Here is an 18,577-nt window from a genome sequence, read left to right as displayed (position 1 = left end):
AAAATATAAATGCACAATAAAGTGCTGGGTGCGTAATTACTGTGAGTCCTATCTGAACTAATTGTTTGTCGACTACGCCACTTTTGTTATAGAGGGAAGTCCCCTTTGAATACACTTTAACTTCTTCTTCAGGCTTTCACAGGTTCGAGGTTAACTGGTAAGTTTCAATACTTTTGGTTTTGAGAATACAACACTGGCATGAGAATATCCCTTTAAGAAACTGGACACGAATACAGTGTATCAAAAAAAGGTAAGTCATATTTATTGGGTCCCTAATACATTGGCTTCTGTGCCTTAAAAACAATCAAATAAACACTATACTAATAAAACCTATATAAACATACAAAACACAATTAATCTACACAACAACTATAAAATAAATTATAAAGTTGTGCAAATTACGCGGGGCTTAATCACAAGGGTTCCTTAGCATGGGGGGTTTCTGTGCAACAAATACTTTTCAAGTAAAGTGCTGTGCCAATAAAGTGCTTCAAGATACTCAACACGGTTTGTTCAGGGGTAATGCTGCATGTCCATATATGGGGGTAAGATGGGAAAGGGTTTGAGGCCAGTCGTCTTCGTCTTCTCTCTTCTTTCTCTCCGCCTGCAATTATAGAGATCTAGACCAGTTCACTGTGCATTTACACGATACATTTGCGTTGTCTCAGGCAGTGGTTATACAGGGATTCAACGTTGCTTGTTCGAATACTCACTCGCCAGCCAGGTTGTTACACCTGGCGCTGAGTTGGTTGCGTATGCAACGTTATCGCCACTTTCCAGTCTCAGCGCTCCTTATATGGTCTGGTCTCACTCGTCTCTCATATGGTCTGGTCTCACTCGCCTCTTCCTCCCCTTCGGTTCGATCGCTTTCTCCTCTTGGTTTCTCCTTTGAATGTAGGCACACCTCGGCTTCCAAACTCCTAGGTGGCTGGTATGTCTACTTCATCTATGCACTCCTCTACTCCGTGTCTCGGCACAACCTTCCCCTCTGCTGTCCTTCTCCTCACTGACGCCTCTGTCACTTGGGTGCTCTGTTCTCTTTTCAAACGGTCCCGCCTCCGCTTTTGTACCTGCCAAACCACACCTCCCTCTTCTTTCATTTGTCCGTGGTGACAGTCTGTCTGGGGACATTGGCCATGACCGTGGCCTTGGGTGTGACCGCGTGACTGCCGCTCTACCACTCAATGTCTCTCAATACATGTGACCAGGGGATCATGGGGAAAACAATTATAAACAATACAGTGCGTAATAATAATTGGTACAAAAATAATAAGATGGTGGGGTTAAATGAGGCAATTATACACATTAAGCACCAATAAAAACAAATTACAAAAGTTTTAAGAACCCCTCATTTCACCCTTGTCACATTCCCCCCTACTTTTTCGTTGGCAGTCCCTGGCAACTGGTTCTAAACGTCATGCCCGTACCTCTCAGGTGGCTGTCCTTGGTTCGCTCTTCCAGAGCGCCGCGGACCTTCAGGTTCCCTAGGACCGGGGAAAAACCCTACATAAGGCGGCCATATTGGTCCCACCGGTTCGGCTACTGGGGCAGGCTCGGGGCTCTCCATCGGTGACCTGGGGGCTATACACACTTTTAATGCATTCCTATGGATCGTTCTATCTCGCCCTCCTTTTTCAGGTCGGATCCTGTATACTAGGCCCGCATCCCCCACCCTCTCCAATACCACAAAAGGTTCTGGGTCCCACCATGGGCCCAGTTTACCTTGTCCCTGTCGGTTCCGGTTTCGTACCCACACCCTCTCTCCAGGTAACAATGGTGGCATACCGGCTCGGCGGTCATAGACCTGTTTACGCTGTCCTGCTATATGCACCATTTTTTTCTCGGCTGTCCTATACGCTGTGGCCATTCGTTTCTGGTGATCTTGCACCCAATCTCCCACTCCCATTCGATTTTGTGACAACGGTACTCCTAATGCTACATCTACCGGACGCCTCAGGTGGCGACCAAACATTAAGTACGCAGGCGCATAACCTGTCGCACCATGTTCAGTATTGTTATAAGCGTGTACTAACTCAGGTAAGTGTTCATTCCATCTGCCTTGGCGATCAGTATCTAGAGAGCGCAACATGTTTAACAGTGTTTGATTAAACCTCTCCACCCCCCCATTACCAGCTGGGTGGTAAGGGGTGGTGCGACTCTTAGTAATACCGTATGTATGACACAATTGCTGCATTAATTCGGATTCAAAATTCGGGCCTCGGTCCGAATGGAAACGAGCCGGGCAACCGAATGGCTGAATAATATGTGTCCAAAGCGCACGGACAGTCGTGGGCGCAGTTTGGTCACGCGTTGGAATAGCCCAACTGTACCTGGTGAATAAATCGGTTGCTACAAGAATATTCTGCCATGCGTCATTCGGCCTACCTAATGTGAGAAAATCAATAGCCACTACCTCCATAGGATACGATACTTCGAATGGCTGTAAGGGGGCCCTGGGCTCTATCCTGTCTTTCAGTAGGCTGCAGGCAACACAACCTCGCTGGAACTGTCGCACCGCCCCCTCCATGCCCGGCCAGTAGAACCGGCGCCGAAGCTGCGCCAAAGTCCGGTCCACTCCGGCGTGTGCCGAGGCCTCATGGAGTCCTTTCCACACCTCCTCTCGTCGCGCCCCTGGACAAACAAGCTGTAAGTAACATTCTTGTGTATGCTGATCAATCACTTGCCTATACAACACATTGTCTCTGATGCGCAACCGGTCCCACTGTCGTAACATTTGCCTGGCTTCCCGTGACCAACTCCTCTTCTCCATAAGGGTAGGCAGTTTCCTCCGCTCTACGCAACTCTTCACCATCTGGATGTCCGGATCTCGATCCTGTGTTCCCCGCCACTCAGCTCCAGCCCACCCGTCCTCTCTCTCCACCGGTGCCAACTCCACTACGGCCACTCCTACAGGTTGAACAGGGAACCTAGACAGGGCATCTGCGTTCGCATTGCTTTTTCCAGGTCGGTACTTTATATCATAGGTGAATGATGCTAGCTGGGCTGCCCAGCGCTGTTCCACCGCGCCTAGTCGAGCTGTTTGAAGATGCGCAACAGGATTGTTATCTGTATAAATCGTAAAATGAGCGCCAGTTAAGTAATCTTTAAATTTTTCGGTCACTGCCCATTTAAGTGCCAAGAGTTCTAATTTAAAGGAGCTATAATTTGCATCATTTTGTTCGGTAGGGTGTAGACTTCGGCTGGCGTAGGCGATTACTCGCTCCTGGCCATCTTGGACCTGTGCCAGAACGGCGCCGAGCCCGCGGCCACTCGCATCAGTATACACTACAAACGGTCGGTCATAATCTGCATAAGCCAGTATTGGAGCCTGCGTAAGGGCAGTTTTAAGAGCATCAAACGAGTTTTGGCATTCAGGGGACCACTCTATTTTACACTGATGGGACTTCACATCATTCGGGACTCCGATCAACAAACTATTTAACGGCCTAGCTATGGCAGCAAATGAGGACACGAAGCGGCGATAATAACCAGCCAGACCTAGAAAAGCGCGGACTTCGCGGACAGTCGAGGGTGGGTTCCAGTCTCTTACCGCAGCCAACTTTTCAGGGTCCGGGCGCACTCCCTCTTTGTCTACAACGTGGCCCAAGAACTTTACCTCCGGTTGGAGAAGCTTGCATTTATCGAGGCGCAGTTTCAATCCGTGTCTCCACAGCCGCTCGAAAACCTGGTCAAGGTGCTGCATGTGAGAGGAAAAGTCAGGTGAATATACAATAATGTCATCGAGGTACACTAATAATGACTCTGTCACCTGGCCACTCAAGCATCGCTGCATTAATCTTTGGAAGGTCGCGGGGGCGTTACATAAACCGAACGGCATACGTTGGAACTCGAACAGTCCTAAAGGGGTGGTAAACGCTGTCTTTTCTCGATCCCGAGGGTCCATACCCACCTGCCAATAACCGCTGGCCAGGTCGAGTGTGGAGAACCACTGAGCCTTGGTCAGGCTTGTTAAAGTCTCTTCAATCCGAGGTAAAGGGAAGGCATCTTTGTGCGTCACGGCATTCAGTTTACGGTAGTCGACACAGAAACGCCAGCTGCCATCTTTCTTCTTCACCAGGACAATGGGTGCTGCCCAGGGACTGCAACTCTCTTTTATCACTCCCTTGTCCAGCATGTCACTCAATAAGGTCTTCATTTCTCTATACATGGAGGGCGGCAGCGGTCGGTGCCTCTCGCGGATGGGTGCCGCGTCTCCAGTTGGTATTTGGTGTTGCACCACGTCCGTCTGCCCAAAATCTTCATTATGGACTGCAAACACCTTCTTCCATTTACACATCATCGCATGCAGCTCTTCTCTCTGCTGGTCAGGTAGGTCATCTCGCCGGGTCAACGCCTCCATCTCCTCAGGTAAGGTCTTCACGGGTCCCTCGTCTTCGATGCTCACCAGGGACACTTCCACGGCTCCGTCGGTTCCTAGGGACAGGTTCAGGTCTCGTCGTCCACGGACGTCGGCCTCCTCCACTGGATATAGCTTCCCTAACTTTTGATGTCTGCCCACGGTCACGCTATACGCGTGGGGGTTGCAGATGCGCACGGGGACTCGGCCATTACGCACGGTGACCAACGCTCGGGCCACTCCCAGATCAGTTCCTTCCGGCATGGCCTCCATCAGGGCCTCGTATTCGGCTCCATTTGGACCTTTCCAGGCACGGCCCCATACTACTAACTCACTGCGGGCGGGGACTCGGATTCTCCGTCGGCCGACAGGCCACACATAGCCCAATGCTCCGTCTTCGTGGGTCACTGCCTCCACTCTCCTACAGGCGGCGAATGCTTTTTTCCATGGTGTCCTCTCCTGTTGGCATGGAAACACAGACCTCCCAGAGAGTTTAAATAATGCATGCCACACTGCGTGGACTACGTTCATCCCAATGATCAGCGGCTCAATACAATGTTCATCTTTTACAATTACGATTCCTCTTCCCGGTATTTTCAGTCCTTCTAATTCTAAATCGAATATGGCATAGCCAGAATAGGGTAGATCAAGGCCGTTTGCTGCCCGTAGGCTAAACACCAGAGGCCCATTTTCCATTTTATCTTGCGAGAACTTTTCGTTAAACAAACTCTGCTGCATCAATGTGACTTGAGACCCCGTATCTAATAAACCCCTCATTTGGACTCCCCCCATTGTTATCCCAATTGTCGGACATTCCCCCACAAACACTTCATTGGCCCTTAACTTTTTTTGTGAACGTTGCACCTCTGCCCCCCGGACCTCGGCGACAGGGCGTACTAGTTTAACTGACTTCGGTCGGATCTACAGAATCTCGCTATATGACCCGCCTGTCTACACTGGCTACATATCGGCCTACCTCCTTCATCCCATTCGTAGCGCTGAGAGGCCGTATACCGTCGCTCAGGTGGCGGTGGAGTGCGCGCTCGTGCGTCATTGGTGCCAGTGCGGAGGAGCGGTCTGATTTCCTTCATGAGTTCCTGCGTGAATCCTTGCATTTGAGTTTTTACGTCGTCCATGATTTCCTGTTTTAATTTTTCTCTCCAAGCAGGGTCCTGAGAAGGGTAGGGGACAGAAATAGGATTAACAGCGTGGCACGTTATTTCAGTAGTTCCATGTTCAGCAGCTAACAGGTAGGCTTCTTCGCGTAAAGCAGCAAAATCTTCATCTGGGTGTCGTCGAGCATATATTTTTAAGGCTTGGCCCAGGGGGCCCTCAGCTAAACCCATAACAAACTGATCACGAAGAATGGCTTCGGAGGGAGCGGTGCTTGGGTCGTGCTGCCGCAGCCCACAAAACAGCTCTCTAAGTCTCAGGGTGTAAGTTTGTACATTCTCTCCTGCGCGCTGTGCGCACCGATAGAATAGTGAGCGCATTTCTGCGACAGAGACAGTTTCTTTATATAAAGCATCTAAGTATTTAAAAACTTTTGCCACTGTGTCGCGTTCGCCCTCCTCAACCACACTAATCTGCCGTTTAGCTTCGTTGGTTAGCGTTTTAATTATAATAGCAACTTTCCTGATTTCTGGTAGTTCCTGGGTACTTAATAATCCTCTAATCTGGTCTTTCCATTCCCTATATTTACTCTCGCCTTCTGTTCCACCAAAGGTGGGTAACCATGGGGCACCGGGATACACCGCCATCATCATCATTCTGAATCCGTAAAGCAAAAAACAAAAAGCAACAAAAACAACAAAACAGTACAGTTTCTCTTAAGGGTATTCTCATGTGTTTGTTCTCAACCTGTCCTGCCGCCAACGCCAAATATGTGAACAGGGCCGAAATTGTATCACATTTGACTTGCAATTTGTTTGTACTATTGCACTCTTCTCCTTTAATAAATAATCCAGAATAAAACTCACAACAATAAAATATAAATGCACAATAAAGTGCTGGGTGCGTAATTACTGTGAGTCCTATCTGAACTAATTGTTTGTCGACTACGCCACTTTTGTTATAGAGGGAAGTCCCCTTTGAATACACTTTAACTTCTTCTTCAGGCTTTCACAGGTTCGAGGTTAACTGGTAAGTTTCAATACTTTTGGTTTTGAGAATACAACACTGGCATGAGAATATCCCTTTAAGAAACTGGACACGAATACAGTGTATCAAAAAAAGGTAAGTCATATTTATTGGGTCCCTAATACATTGGCTTCTGTGCCTTAAAAACAATCAAATAAACACTATACTAATAAAACCTATATAAACATACAAAACACAATTAATCTACACAACAACTATAAAATAAATTATAAAGTTGTGCAAATTACGCGGGGCTTAATCACAAGGGTTCCTTAGCATGGGGGGTTTCTGTGCAACAAATACTTTTCAAGTAAAGTGCTGTGCCAATAAAGTGCTTCAAGATACTCAACACGGTTTGTTCAGGGGTAATGCTGCATGTCCATATATGGGGGTAAGATGGGAAAGGGTTTGAGGCCAGTCGTCTTCGTCTTCTCTCTTCTTTCTCTCCGCCTGCAATTATAGAGATCTAGACCAGTTCACTGTGCATTTACACGATACATTTGCGTTGTCTCAGGCAGTGGTTATACAGGGATTCAACGTTGCTTGTTCGAATACTCACTCGCCAGCCAGGTTGTTACACCTGGCGCTGAGTTGGTTGCGTATGCAACGTTATCGCCACTTTCCAGTCTCAGCGCTCCTTATATGGTCTGGTCTCACTCGTCTCTCATATGGTCTGGTCTCACTCGCCTCTTCCTCCCCTTCGGTTCGATCGCTTTCTCCTCTTGGTTTCTCCTTTGAATGTAGGCACACCTCGGCTTCCAAACTCCTATGTGGCTGGTATGTCTACTTCATCTATGCACTCCTCTACTCCGTGTCTCGGCACAACCTTCCCCTCTGCTGTCCTTCTCCTCACTGACGCCTCTGTCACTTGGGTGCTCTGTTCTCTTTTCAAACGGTCCCGCCTCCGCTTTTGTACCTGCCAAACCACACCTCCCTCTTCTTTCATTTGTCCGTGGTGACAGTCTGTCTGGGGACATTGGCCATGACCGTGGCCTTGGGTGTGACCGCGTGACTGCCGCTCTACCACTCAATGTCTCTCAATACATGTGACCAGGGGATCATGGGGAAAACAATTATAAACAATACAGTGCGTAATAATAATTGGTACAAAAATAATAAGATGGTGGGGTTAAATGAGGCAATTATACACATTAAGCACCAATAAAAACAAATTACAAAAGTTTTAAGAACCCCTCATTTCACCCTTGTCACACTTACACCCCTGCCCGACCACTTCGGTCTGCCACCTCTGGGCGACTGATTGCCTTGTCACTCAAGGGTCCTTCTGGTCGATCTACACGGTCACGACTTTTTTCTGTTCTGGCCCCACAGTGGTGGAATGAACTTCCCACTGATGTCAGGACAGTAGAGTTACTGCCCATCTTTCGCCGCAGGCTGAAAACCCACCTCTTCAGGAAACACTACCCTTCCTCTTTGCCTGGCCTACTTGTTGTTAACTAGTTGTACGAACTCTTGTTTTATTGTTGTATTGTTTTATTGGATCTTGTTTAGTCGATACACTTATTTGTTTTAGCTCTTGCTCATTTGATTTTGCTATTATGTCTCATCTGTTTAAGAAAGTAGGTAGCTGATATATTGCACTTTTACCTTAGCGCTAGGTATACTCTTGGTTGCTTGTTTTTGCAGAAAATGCACTTAAGACTTGTCGTGATTAGTAGTTTCATTCCCTACCTATGTTGAATGCACTTATTGTAAGTCGCTTTGGATAAAAGCGTCTGCTAAATGACTGTAATGTAATGTAATGTTTACTTCCACCACTTGCTCCCTCCCTTCCAGGTAGGATCTCATCCAGCTCACCGACGTATCATCAAAACCTATTGCTTTGAGCTTATCGATCATAAATTGGGTAATTAACGGTGTCAATTAAAGGCCTTCTGGAGGTCCAGCATGACCATGCCACAATATTTGCCATTGTCGACATCTTGTTTGATAGAGTCGAGCTCGAGCTTGATAGAGTCAAGCTCACAATGTGTCACAATGTGCCACAAGTAACGTCCATTTTCGGTTATTTGATGTAGGCCTACAGAGAAAACAGGAGACAATTATAGAGCCCTGGGGAATACGGTTAACTATATATGGTTTAAGCTGTTTAGTGTCCACATCAGGAGAGGACATAAAACATGGGATTACAGCTTTATTTTGGGGGGTTGGAGGGGGTGATATTATTCAAATCTCTTCCAAAAATGTTTTTTTCCCCCTAATGTAACACTGTAAAATTGTGGATATCGTAGATGTTAGTGAGGTTGTAATGTTTATTTACACAGCACTCCTGTGGCCAGATGTAGCTGGCAGTTTGTATGTTAAAGCGGCACTACAGTATGTAACTTTTTTTAAATGAATAGAATGTAATTTTGTCCAATCTGTATAGTCACCTTAACTAACGTCCATAAGTATATCATGCACAGTATACAATATATCTGCTGCTATGCTCACGCAACCTTTATATCTTATCCCAGGTACTATGTGTAAATATGTAGATCATTTGTTTTTTTTCTTTGATTGATCTCTTTTCCCCTTGCCCCCCCCCCTCTTCTTCTTCCCTTTCTTTTTTTCTATGGAAATAACAATACGATAGAACTATGCACGAAAACAAATTCCACATTTTTTATTTCTGTAAACCTGTGATGTGACAATAAACTGATTCTGATTCTGAGTTCGGGAGATGGCGTCAAAGGAGAAGATCTATGCCGGCAATGGACTCAAGCATGCAGCGACGCACAAAAATAATGAAATTATACCAACCACAGAGAAACAATCGGATTGAATGTTTATATGCTGATATTTTCCTGTTGATGTTTTTTTTTTACCAATCTCAACCAGAATGACAATTCCTTCCAATATGAGACCGAATGGAATATTCTCTTCTAATTGAGGTGTTTCCATTAGGCATTTGTATTCTGATTGAGCTGTCATTCATTTTGTTTAGACTATAAATGGAATATTAGGGTATTAGGGTTCATGTAAACACTGTCACTGTTGCAGTAAGTAGGCCTACGAGGTATTTATTATGACAACTAAAATGCAACGGTTAACAATGACAGAGAGCATAGCAGAGTTGGCAAAGAAGCAAATCAATTTTTAACATGCTCACAGGGTTTTACTTTAGATAACAAGGGTTTTAGGGAGATAACAAGGAATTAATGTGGTGTCTTAAATCCTTAGGACCTACTAATACAATTATGCCCAAGAGAATCATCAAAAAGTCACAAGAGAAGAGCAGATACATAGCAGGCTACAAGGTCCTGTGATGGAAAACAATAAATGGTTGATTTTTATTTTAAACACTGCCCTCTGCTGGATCACATGCAGTTACAGTTATTCAAGAAAAAAAGAAAAGAAATGATACATGAAAAGATAACACAAGAGTGAAGATATCTTGTCTTATAATACCAGCAGGTGGCAGTCAAGAGCAGGAATTCCATTGAATTATTTAACTGATTATATTGTAATATTGCATCACTCAAACCAACATTTTGAACAATGCAGTACGGTAAGTACATCTCTCTTCTCTTTAATTGCTTTCCTGATTTTTCTTCAAGTTTGAAACTCTGACTTTGCTTTTATTTGACAAGTTGCCACACTGTCTGTCTTGACTTTAGTATTCTCTGCACATTTGTTGGAGAAATATACAGTGTCAGCTAGTAGCCAGCCAACTGTGTGTGTGTGTGTGTGTGTGTGTGTGTGTGTGTGTGTGTGTGTGTGTGTGTGTGTGTGTGTGTGTGTGTGTGTGTGTGTGTGTGTGTGTGTGTGTGTGTGTGTGTGTGTGTGTGTGTGTGTGAGTGACACACAAGTATTACATTGTTATAACAATCTTATGCATTTAGATCAGAATATAAAGTTATACAAATATATTGTACAATCCTGTACAACAGACCTAATAGACCTATGGCAATGAGGGGAAACGACCTATGGGTAGACATGTCTTTCGTCTTCCTTTGCTGTTTTTGTCTGTAATTAAAGTTACTGTCCATATTATACACACAGGTTACTATCTTTATAACTCTTGTTCTAATTATTATTATTTTTACTTTGTTTAGTTGTTTTTATCAAGATCACTACTTCATTTATCCGGTGATTTTGACACAGACGCAAAACGCAATGTGTCATCATAAGTATATTCATGAATAATAACTGTGTGTATTCTGCACATAGTAAGGCCAGCAGGCGGCAGTCAAACAGTGCTGCGTCCATTAATAAGAGGATAGAAAAAGAAGTGTGCTCGTCTTTGTTTTGGTTTGTAGTTTAGAGTGAAGAAGAAGAGAAACATTATTACAATAAACACACATATATATCATTTTATTTTTCGCACGGGTGAAGTCACCAGGTAGGCTGAACGTTTATTGTTGCTCTTATGGATCGATGTTAAATATGCCTGTTTATAGGATTGAGAGGAGATTATTGTTTTATAAGCTGCAATCTCATCATCTAGAAACAGTGGGCGTTTCTGCAGGAAATTCCTCTGTCCAGATATGTATATATTTATGACAAATATGTATCCTTACTAATATACAATGAAACTTGCACAAACAAAAAACAAATAGACTTTAGTCTAAATAACTCATCATGGACAATACATGTTGGCTTGTACGTATTGTCTGTAGTATCACCAACAGCAGATCGAATTTCATAGATTATGCAGGCAATTTAAATATATGAAAGTACAAATAATATAGTTTAATGTGCAACAGTATAACTTTTAGAGTTAGGGGTATCTGTATAGGCCAATAAATAGCAAGGAAGGCATTAACACTAACAGTATAGATTCTAATACCATGTGTTGCCTAAATAGAACCAACGCGAAGAGCTTTTCTCCATTGCTTATGAATTATGCACTCATTCTACTGTAAACTATGAATTATTACACTCTTATTACATTGTAATAACAATCCTATACTACTAACATCACAACAGAAGATACATATAACATATACTACGTTCAGAATATAAAGATACAAGTAACATCTACATTATGTCTTAAAGTTTAATAAAAGCGCACACTTATTACACTTTGATCACCAACCTACATACATGTGTGTGTGTGTGTGTGTGTGTGTGTGTGTGTGTGTGTGTGTGTGTGTGCGTGTGCGTGTGCGTGTGCGTGTGCGTGCGTGTGTGCGTGTGCCTGCGTGTGTGCGTGTGTGCGTGTGTGTGTGTGTGTGTGTGTGTGTTGCAGATCCATCGTCACCATGACAGCCAAGCGTCGCCGCTTGATCACAGATTCCTTCAAGGTGATGAAGAAATCACGGAAAGAGGACAAGCAAGAGAAGAGGTCTCCCTCTCCACCACCACAGCCAGGTGTGTCTCTCTGTCTGTCTGTCTGTCTGTCTGTCTGTCTGTCTGTCTGTCTGTCTGTCTGTCTGTGTGTGTGTGTGTGTGTGTGTGTGTGTGTGTGTGTGTGTGTGTGTGTGTGTGTGTGTGTGTGTGTGTGTGTGTGTGTGTGTGTGTGTGTGTGTGTGTGTGTGTGTGTGTGTGTTCTCTTTGCACTATGTTGCCCTAAAGCCAACATGCAGTAACAAACTGCAAATAATCAAACAGATTAAAAAAGGTCTTAAAGTGTTTCGATTAGTCATATTGCACAGATTATATATCTGTTCATAAGGTAATTGTTTATGCCCAATAATAATGAAGGCTGATTTGACCTTTGAAATAAATAAGAAGTAAATGCAAATAATTGTGTCCACAAATGTAGTTACTGCACTTTGGCTTTTTAGGGCAGATTGGCTCATCCTAGTTCAGTGATTCTAAACCTTTTTGAATTTCAAGGAGCCCCAGTTTAATATGCACTAGGCCACGGACGCCCATTTGATACCACTTTTTATCCCTGGGACCCCAATCTACACCCTAAAATCTTCTGTGTTTTTTTTACTCTTAGAGTGTATAAACATTTACAGTACACTAAGGTCCTTACATACCGGCGAATATAGCGAATATACGCAAAATTCGGACTCGTTCCGAATAATTAAAAGACGCTTTTTCGCTTCGCTTTTTCGCAACATGTACGGAGCCATTGACTTTATAAGGTTTTTTTTTTAAAAACGCATTATTCGCACGAAAAAATCGCCCCGGTGTGTAACAACCTTCAGAGTTACAGACCCGTGAGGGTCCATTTGGACACCTGGGGGCCCCCAGACCTGACGTTGCCCCTCTATCAATGTTCTACTGTCACTACTGTTGTGATCAGTAGCACTAGCAATTACATTTCCTCTGTCATTGTCACCACAACTTTGTACATCCATGTTGTTTTTAATTCTTACTTATTACTTACTTCTTTTACTCTCTTTGTGAATTTTTGTCTCGTCTGTATTCATGATGTGCATCGCTGTCTATGGTTTTTGTTATTACACATGTGTGTGCTCAAATGATTGTTTATCATTTACTGTGAAGTGTACAGAGACCCCTTGGGGTGATAAATACATTTAAACAGAACTGAACTGTCTGAGTATGCTCATACAGCACATTTAAACATGGTTTTATTGCAGGGCTACGAAGGGGCGGCTTCCCTGCCCTGGCAATGTGCCGAGGTGTCCCTGAGCAAGACACTTCTAACCCCTAACTGCTCCCTGAGGCGCTGCCCCCATAGCGCCCCCTGCTCCTGATACATTTAAATGCAGATACCACATTTCTCTGTATATGCAAATATACTGTGAGGAATACCCCAATGGAGTGCAGAAAACAAGTTATTCTTTTAGGGCTGTTTTGGGGAGGATTTGGGTTCCACGTCCTACCCTACAGAACGGTGGACATGACAGTGCTGTGTTGTGACGTTCATTTTTGAAATGTCATCTGGCCCAGACAGTATTGCATCCTGGCATCCTGAGTTTACTGAAAGTAAAGTTTACTGAGAAAATAAATGAATACATGAATCAATCAATCTATCAATCAGTCAATCAATAAATTCATCCGATTTGCATTGTATTTGTGACCAATCAGAAGCTGACGCCACCACTATGTCAAACCGAGAGAAGGAACTGGAGAAGCTGAGACAGTTTGACCTGGACTGGAGATACGGGCCCTGCACAGGTAATGTACATCATACATACCTGAGCAGGTAATGTGCTGTACATCATACATACATCCTGCACAGGTAATGTACATCATACATACATTAACACTGTGGGGGGTCTGCACAGTTATTACACAAGAAACACCATGCAAGTCCAAGTACAAATGTATTTATACTGTATAGCACATTTCATAGGACAGCCACACATTCTGTATACATCTGACACGGTAGGAGGTGTGCACAGATAATACACAGACACATCTTCCAATGAGAGCTAGTGTTAGCAGAGAGCCAGCTGCATCATTTAAGTTGGTGATATGTGCAGGCAAAGCATATTTAAGGTAATTAATAATGAAGATGTATTATAAAAGGAACAACAAAATTGACAAGTTTATTGATTCTTTAGGGAGACACTTTAACATCATCAATACTACTTGTCAGTTGTATTATTCACACACTGTGCAGTAAAATCTCCTGTAAAAAGAAAACGTATACTTAAAGATGGGGTGCCGTGATTTTCAGTTATTTTTGCCCCCCCTACAACATAATCATCAGGTATTATGGTTATACTTGGAGGAATTGTTTTTTCAAAAAAGTGTACAGAAATTGTTAAAATTATGTTTTTACTAGACCATACCCGGTCGGCGCAGCGCAGCCGTGGGGGGATATGCGCACATGATCTGGCAACCCGGGAGGCAGTTCGTCCCATAGCTGGGCAGCCCCGTAACCATGGCGACAGTGTTTGACAGAAAAACGCTAATAAGAAGCTGAGATTTGATGAAATTGAAAAACGGGCTTCACAGTTGTGTTCAGATGGTAATGGTCAATGGCTGTGTGCAAAATCAGAGCAATTGGTCCAGCCAGTGAGGAGAACCGGGTGTCTTCACCACCACTACAGAGACCACCACTACAAACGCACAGAGGTTACTAGAATTATAGTAGGATGTGGACACGCCTCCAGTTCATTAAGTATACCTGGTTCTCACCTTAGCACCTCCTCCACCACCTTAGCGCCACCCACCTGTGGCGCTAGTCCCTCCTCCTCCTCATGCCCACACCTGTTGTGTTATGATAATGAGGGGGAAGGCATATTTTTACTATGTCACTAAAGGGCTGTTTTTCTATTGGCACGTTTGACCCTCAAGGTTTCAGCCTCCAGGTAGAAACTCAAAATAGTCAGAGAAGACATAAAACACCATAAAAACACCACCAGGGGGCTTAATGAAGTTCTATCAACCTCATAGACACATGAAAAACAGAAAAAGTGCAAAACCATGGCACCACCTCTTTAAAGCATAAACAATAACTAAAACACTTTCTCAGCTGGTATAGCAATGTATACTTCAGTATTCTGAATATTAAGGCGATATCGGTGGGTACTGTGTGTAAATACATTATAACAAAATGACCACTAACAGGAGGGATAATATGCAGGATTGTTTCTTCATCTTACCCGTACATCTTACGTGGAACTGGGTGAATGCATGGGCATTCTACAGGAGTATCCACCATTATGAATACAATTATGTCTGTTTGATTGATTGATTGAATACTTTATTGGTCAGAAATGTAAACAGCACGAGGTACAGTCAGACATTAAGGCTAAAAGGATAACACAATTCGGACTTGTTTCCATTGTGGTCATTGTATTCTTTAGTCTTGTCAATCGTGACGTTCTATCGCCAGAAATGAGTGCGTTCCATACACTGCCATCTCTCTCTCACTCTCACTCACTCTCTCTCTCTCTCTCTCTCTCCTCCAGGCATCACTAGGCTGGAGAGGTGGGACAGAGCTCAGCTCCATGGTCTGAACCCCCCTGAGGAGATCAGAACCCTGCTGCTCTGCACACACGTCGATGCCGAGTACACCCAGAGGTAACACACACACACACACACGCGCACGCACACGCACACGCACACGCACACGCACACACACACACACACACACACACACACACACACACACACACACACACACACACACACACACACACACACACACGTATACAGTACACAGATCCCCAGTGCTCTCAGGTAGCGAACACACACAGATTCCCAGTACACCTAGACGTGTGTAAGCAATTCCCACCAATGTTGAGTTCGGGAGCGCTTATTTTGGTTCACTCAACGTTCTGCGTGTATGTACGATGTTTTACAACAAATGCATTACTTTTTTTATTAATCTCTTAAAAAAAGAAGGCAGGCTCACTGACTGCAAGGCTTAGGGGTTTGTGACGTGCGCTCAAAGCAAGCCACTAGGTGAGCGAGTGTCTGTGCCGAGCAGCCAGGGGCCGAACGAGCACGCCGTCCGATTTGGCAAGCTGTGCTGGATCCAATGGGTTAACACAGTGGTTCTCAAAGTGGGGTCTGGAGACCTCCAGGGATCCTTGAGGGGGTTCCAGGGGGTCCCCAGCAAAGTTATTTAATATGGCACCAACATTTGTTCAACCACTTTAACCCTATACTCATAGGCTATTTTCAAATTTGGAATATTTTTGAAACATTTGAACAAAATATTTTCACACTTTCAAGATTTTTCAAAAATGTACACACACACACACACACACACACACACACACACACACACACACACACACACACACACACACACACACACACACACACACACACACACACACACACACACACGTACGTGTAGGTTGGTGATCAAGAGATTCATAGTAGCATTTGAAGTCCCATCGTAATGATTCTATCTTTGTTTTACAGTTTATGGAATAACTATGCCTTGTGATGGAATGCCAGTAGAAGAGACCAACAGATGACCAGTGAATGTCAACAGCTGTCTTTTGTATTCTATTGTATGTCCTTCTGCTTTTTTACGACACACTACGTTTTTATTAAAAATAATAATGCCCGACTGGAAGATAAAGAATCAAGAGGATTAATTTGTTAATCACCCATACATTTCACTGCAAGCATGTCCCTTGTTTTAGTTTTTGTCAATATTTCATACAAAGACTATGATTTTGAGTGGATACCACACTTTATCTTCCAATATTATACATTTTGCAATTCAGGAATTTAGCAAATGGTCCTTCTCCAGAGCTACAATAAGCAAAATATAACATAATGCAGAGAGACAGTGTAATGCCTCAGGAACTTGGAACACAGGTTAACCAAGAGCCTAGCATCAGTATAAAATAATCCTCTGTACATTGAAACTATAGGATACCAGGTAAACAATGAACCTTGCATCTGTTTAAATAACATGCTAGCCTAGAAAAAGAAGCCTAAATAACAAAAACATGAGAACGAATGACCAAGGTATGTCTGCATGGTTGTCATAACTTCATTTCACTAGCATCAATGGAGCAGAAGGTGGCAGGAAAGGGTACAGGGTGAGTGAAGTGCTTTATGGGCTGAGGTGGAGTCTGAAGAGGTGAGTCTTCTGATTACGGCGGAACATTGGGAGTGAGTCTGCGGCAGTTCTAACTGCAATGGGTTGTTTGCTCCACAGTTTGGGAGCCAGGAGGGAGAAAAGTGTGGAGCGTTGTCCCAGGTGTTTTAGGTTCAGACAGCTTGAGTGAGCAGGAGGAGTTGTAGGGTTGGATCAGGCTTTGATGAATGCCAATGGAGGGAGTGGAAAGGGGGAGGCATGTGAAAAAAACTAAAATCTTTATATTTTTTCATAGCCAATCTACAAGCTCACAACGAGTTGCGATACGACACATTTTGAGCTTGTAGATCTGCTATTTTTTGCCATTTTAACCACTTAAGGCTTACGACAAATAGCAAAAATAGAAATTAATTATAGATTAATAATTATAATTATTTTTCATTGTATTGCTTATGCATCTCCACAAGGTGGCAATGAATAAATCATTCAAAGCTGCAGCAACACATTATTGTAATATTGCATCACTGAAAGCAAATTTTTTTTTTTACAATGAAGTACAGTAAGTAGACCGGTTTATGCTCTTTAATCGAGTTCCTTTCGATTTGAAACCCTGACTTTGGTGATGAGCACACACTTGAGGTTATGACCTTTGGTTTATTTCCTGGAGGGTCATTCATCCATCTGACAACAAATGGGTGGAGGGGAGGGCGAGCGAGCTTTGCGGTTCACATCATCTCGTTGCTCTAATTGGTCCACAGCGCTGCCAGTCAGTCCAGCTGGGACGCTGATTGGCTCTTAAAGGTTGACCTGTGGAGCGACAGCAGACGCATGGTGCCATCATTGGACAAAACAAGCTCAGATGGGAACTGAATAGAGAATCCCTCAACCCGATTGGCTGTTGCATGCACGTTGCATGTGTCAGTCATGTGGAAAGCCCTGGTTTCTATTACTGCTCAATACTCATATCCGGCCTAGATCCCGCCTACATTTCCACTCACGCACCTGCACGCATATGGCCAATTTCCGTATCCGCCTTTAGACCGGATCTGCAACCCTACAACCCGAATTGATCCCATGTCCAGTATGAATCAGGTTTATTAAATAGCAGTTCTATAAGCTCACAACGTGTCACTATCACGACGCATTGTGAGCTTGTAGATCTGCTATTTTCCCACGAAACCAGGCTTAATTTGACGCCCTGACGTCGCGCGTCCAACGGGTTCCTGCACTGGTCAGGGTTGCCACGTCGGCTTATTATAAGCGACTTTGGGCTTATTTTTCTGTGAAGTTGCTTGTAAATATTGGTGGTTGCGGTTTTTTTGGCTCGTTTCTGAATCTGAAGTGTAGTTGCTTATTTGGGCTCGTTTCCTAACGTTGTTTTGACTTGTTTAAACCAGTGGTTCTCAAAGATTTTCCCAAATTAATATGAATTTTTCCACCGACCCCCCCATCTGAAAATATTTTGTCCAGGGACCCCCCTCCCCCATACACGATTTTTTCCCTCAAAATTATTTTCTTTACTGTTTTTTGGAAAATAGCAGATCTACAAGCTCACAACGCGTCGCATCGCTACGCGTCGTGAGCTTGCAGATCGCTTCTTTTTTGGGCTCGTCTTCATAGGCCGGGGGGTTGCTTGCTTATCTCTCTCGCAAGACCTGGCAACGCTGCTGGTGCTGCAGCCCCCGGACGCTAAACAGCAA

General features: G+C 44.0%; 1 protein-coding gene across 1 annotated transcript; it reads left to right on the top strand.

Moving 5' to 3' along the window:
* The first annotated feature begins 10,714 nt into the window (after window positions 1-10,714).
* On the top strand, window positions 10,715-16,412 carry pold4 (DNA polymerase delta 4, accessory subunit). The gene is made up of 5 exons (XM_084076774.1): window positions 10,715-10,841; window positions 11,691-11,812; window positions 13,448-13,537; window positions 15,283-15,394; window positions 16,247-16,412. The coding sequence occupies exons 2-5, from the start codon at window positions 11,704-11,706 to the stop codon at window positions 16,269-16,271; spliced, it is 336 nt and encodes a 111-aa protein (XP_083932900.1). The 5' UTR covers window positions 10,715-10,841; window positions 11,691-11,703; the 3' UTR covers window positions 16,272-16,412.
* The last annotated feature ends 2,165 nt before the right edge of the window (window positions 16,413-18,577 follow it).

The sequence above is a fragment of the Gymnoscopelus microlampas genome (genome assembly GCF_963454915.1).
Source record: "Gymnoscopelus microlampas genome assembly, chromosome: 2".
Classification (NCBI taxonomy): domain Eukaryota; kingdom Metazoa; phylum Chordata; class Actinopteri; order Myctophiformes; family Myctophidae; genus Gymnoscopelus; species Gymnoscopelus microlampas.
The sequence above is the reverse complement of the archived record's forward strand: the minus strand, read 5'-3'. Positions and strand labels throughout refer to the sequence as shown.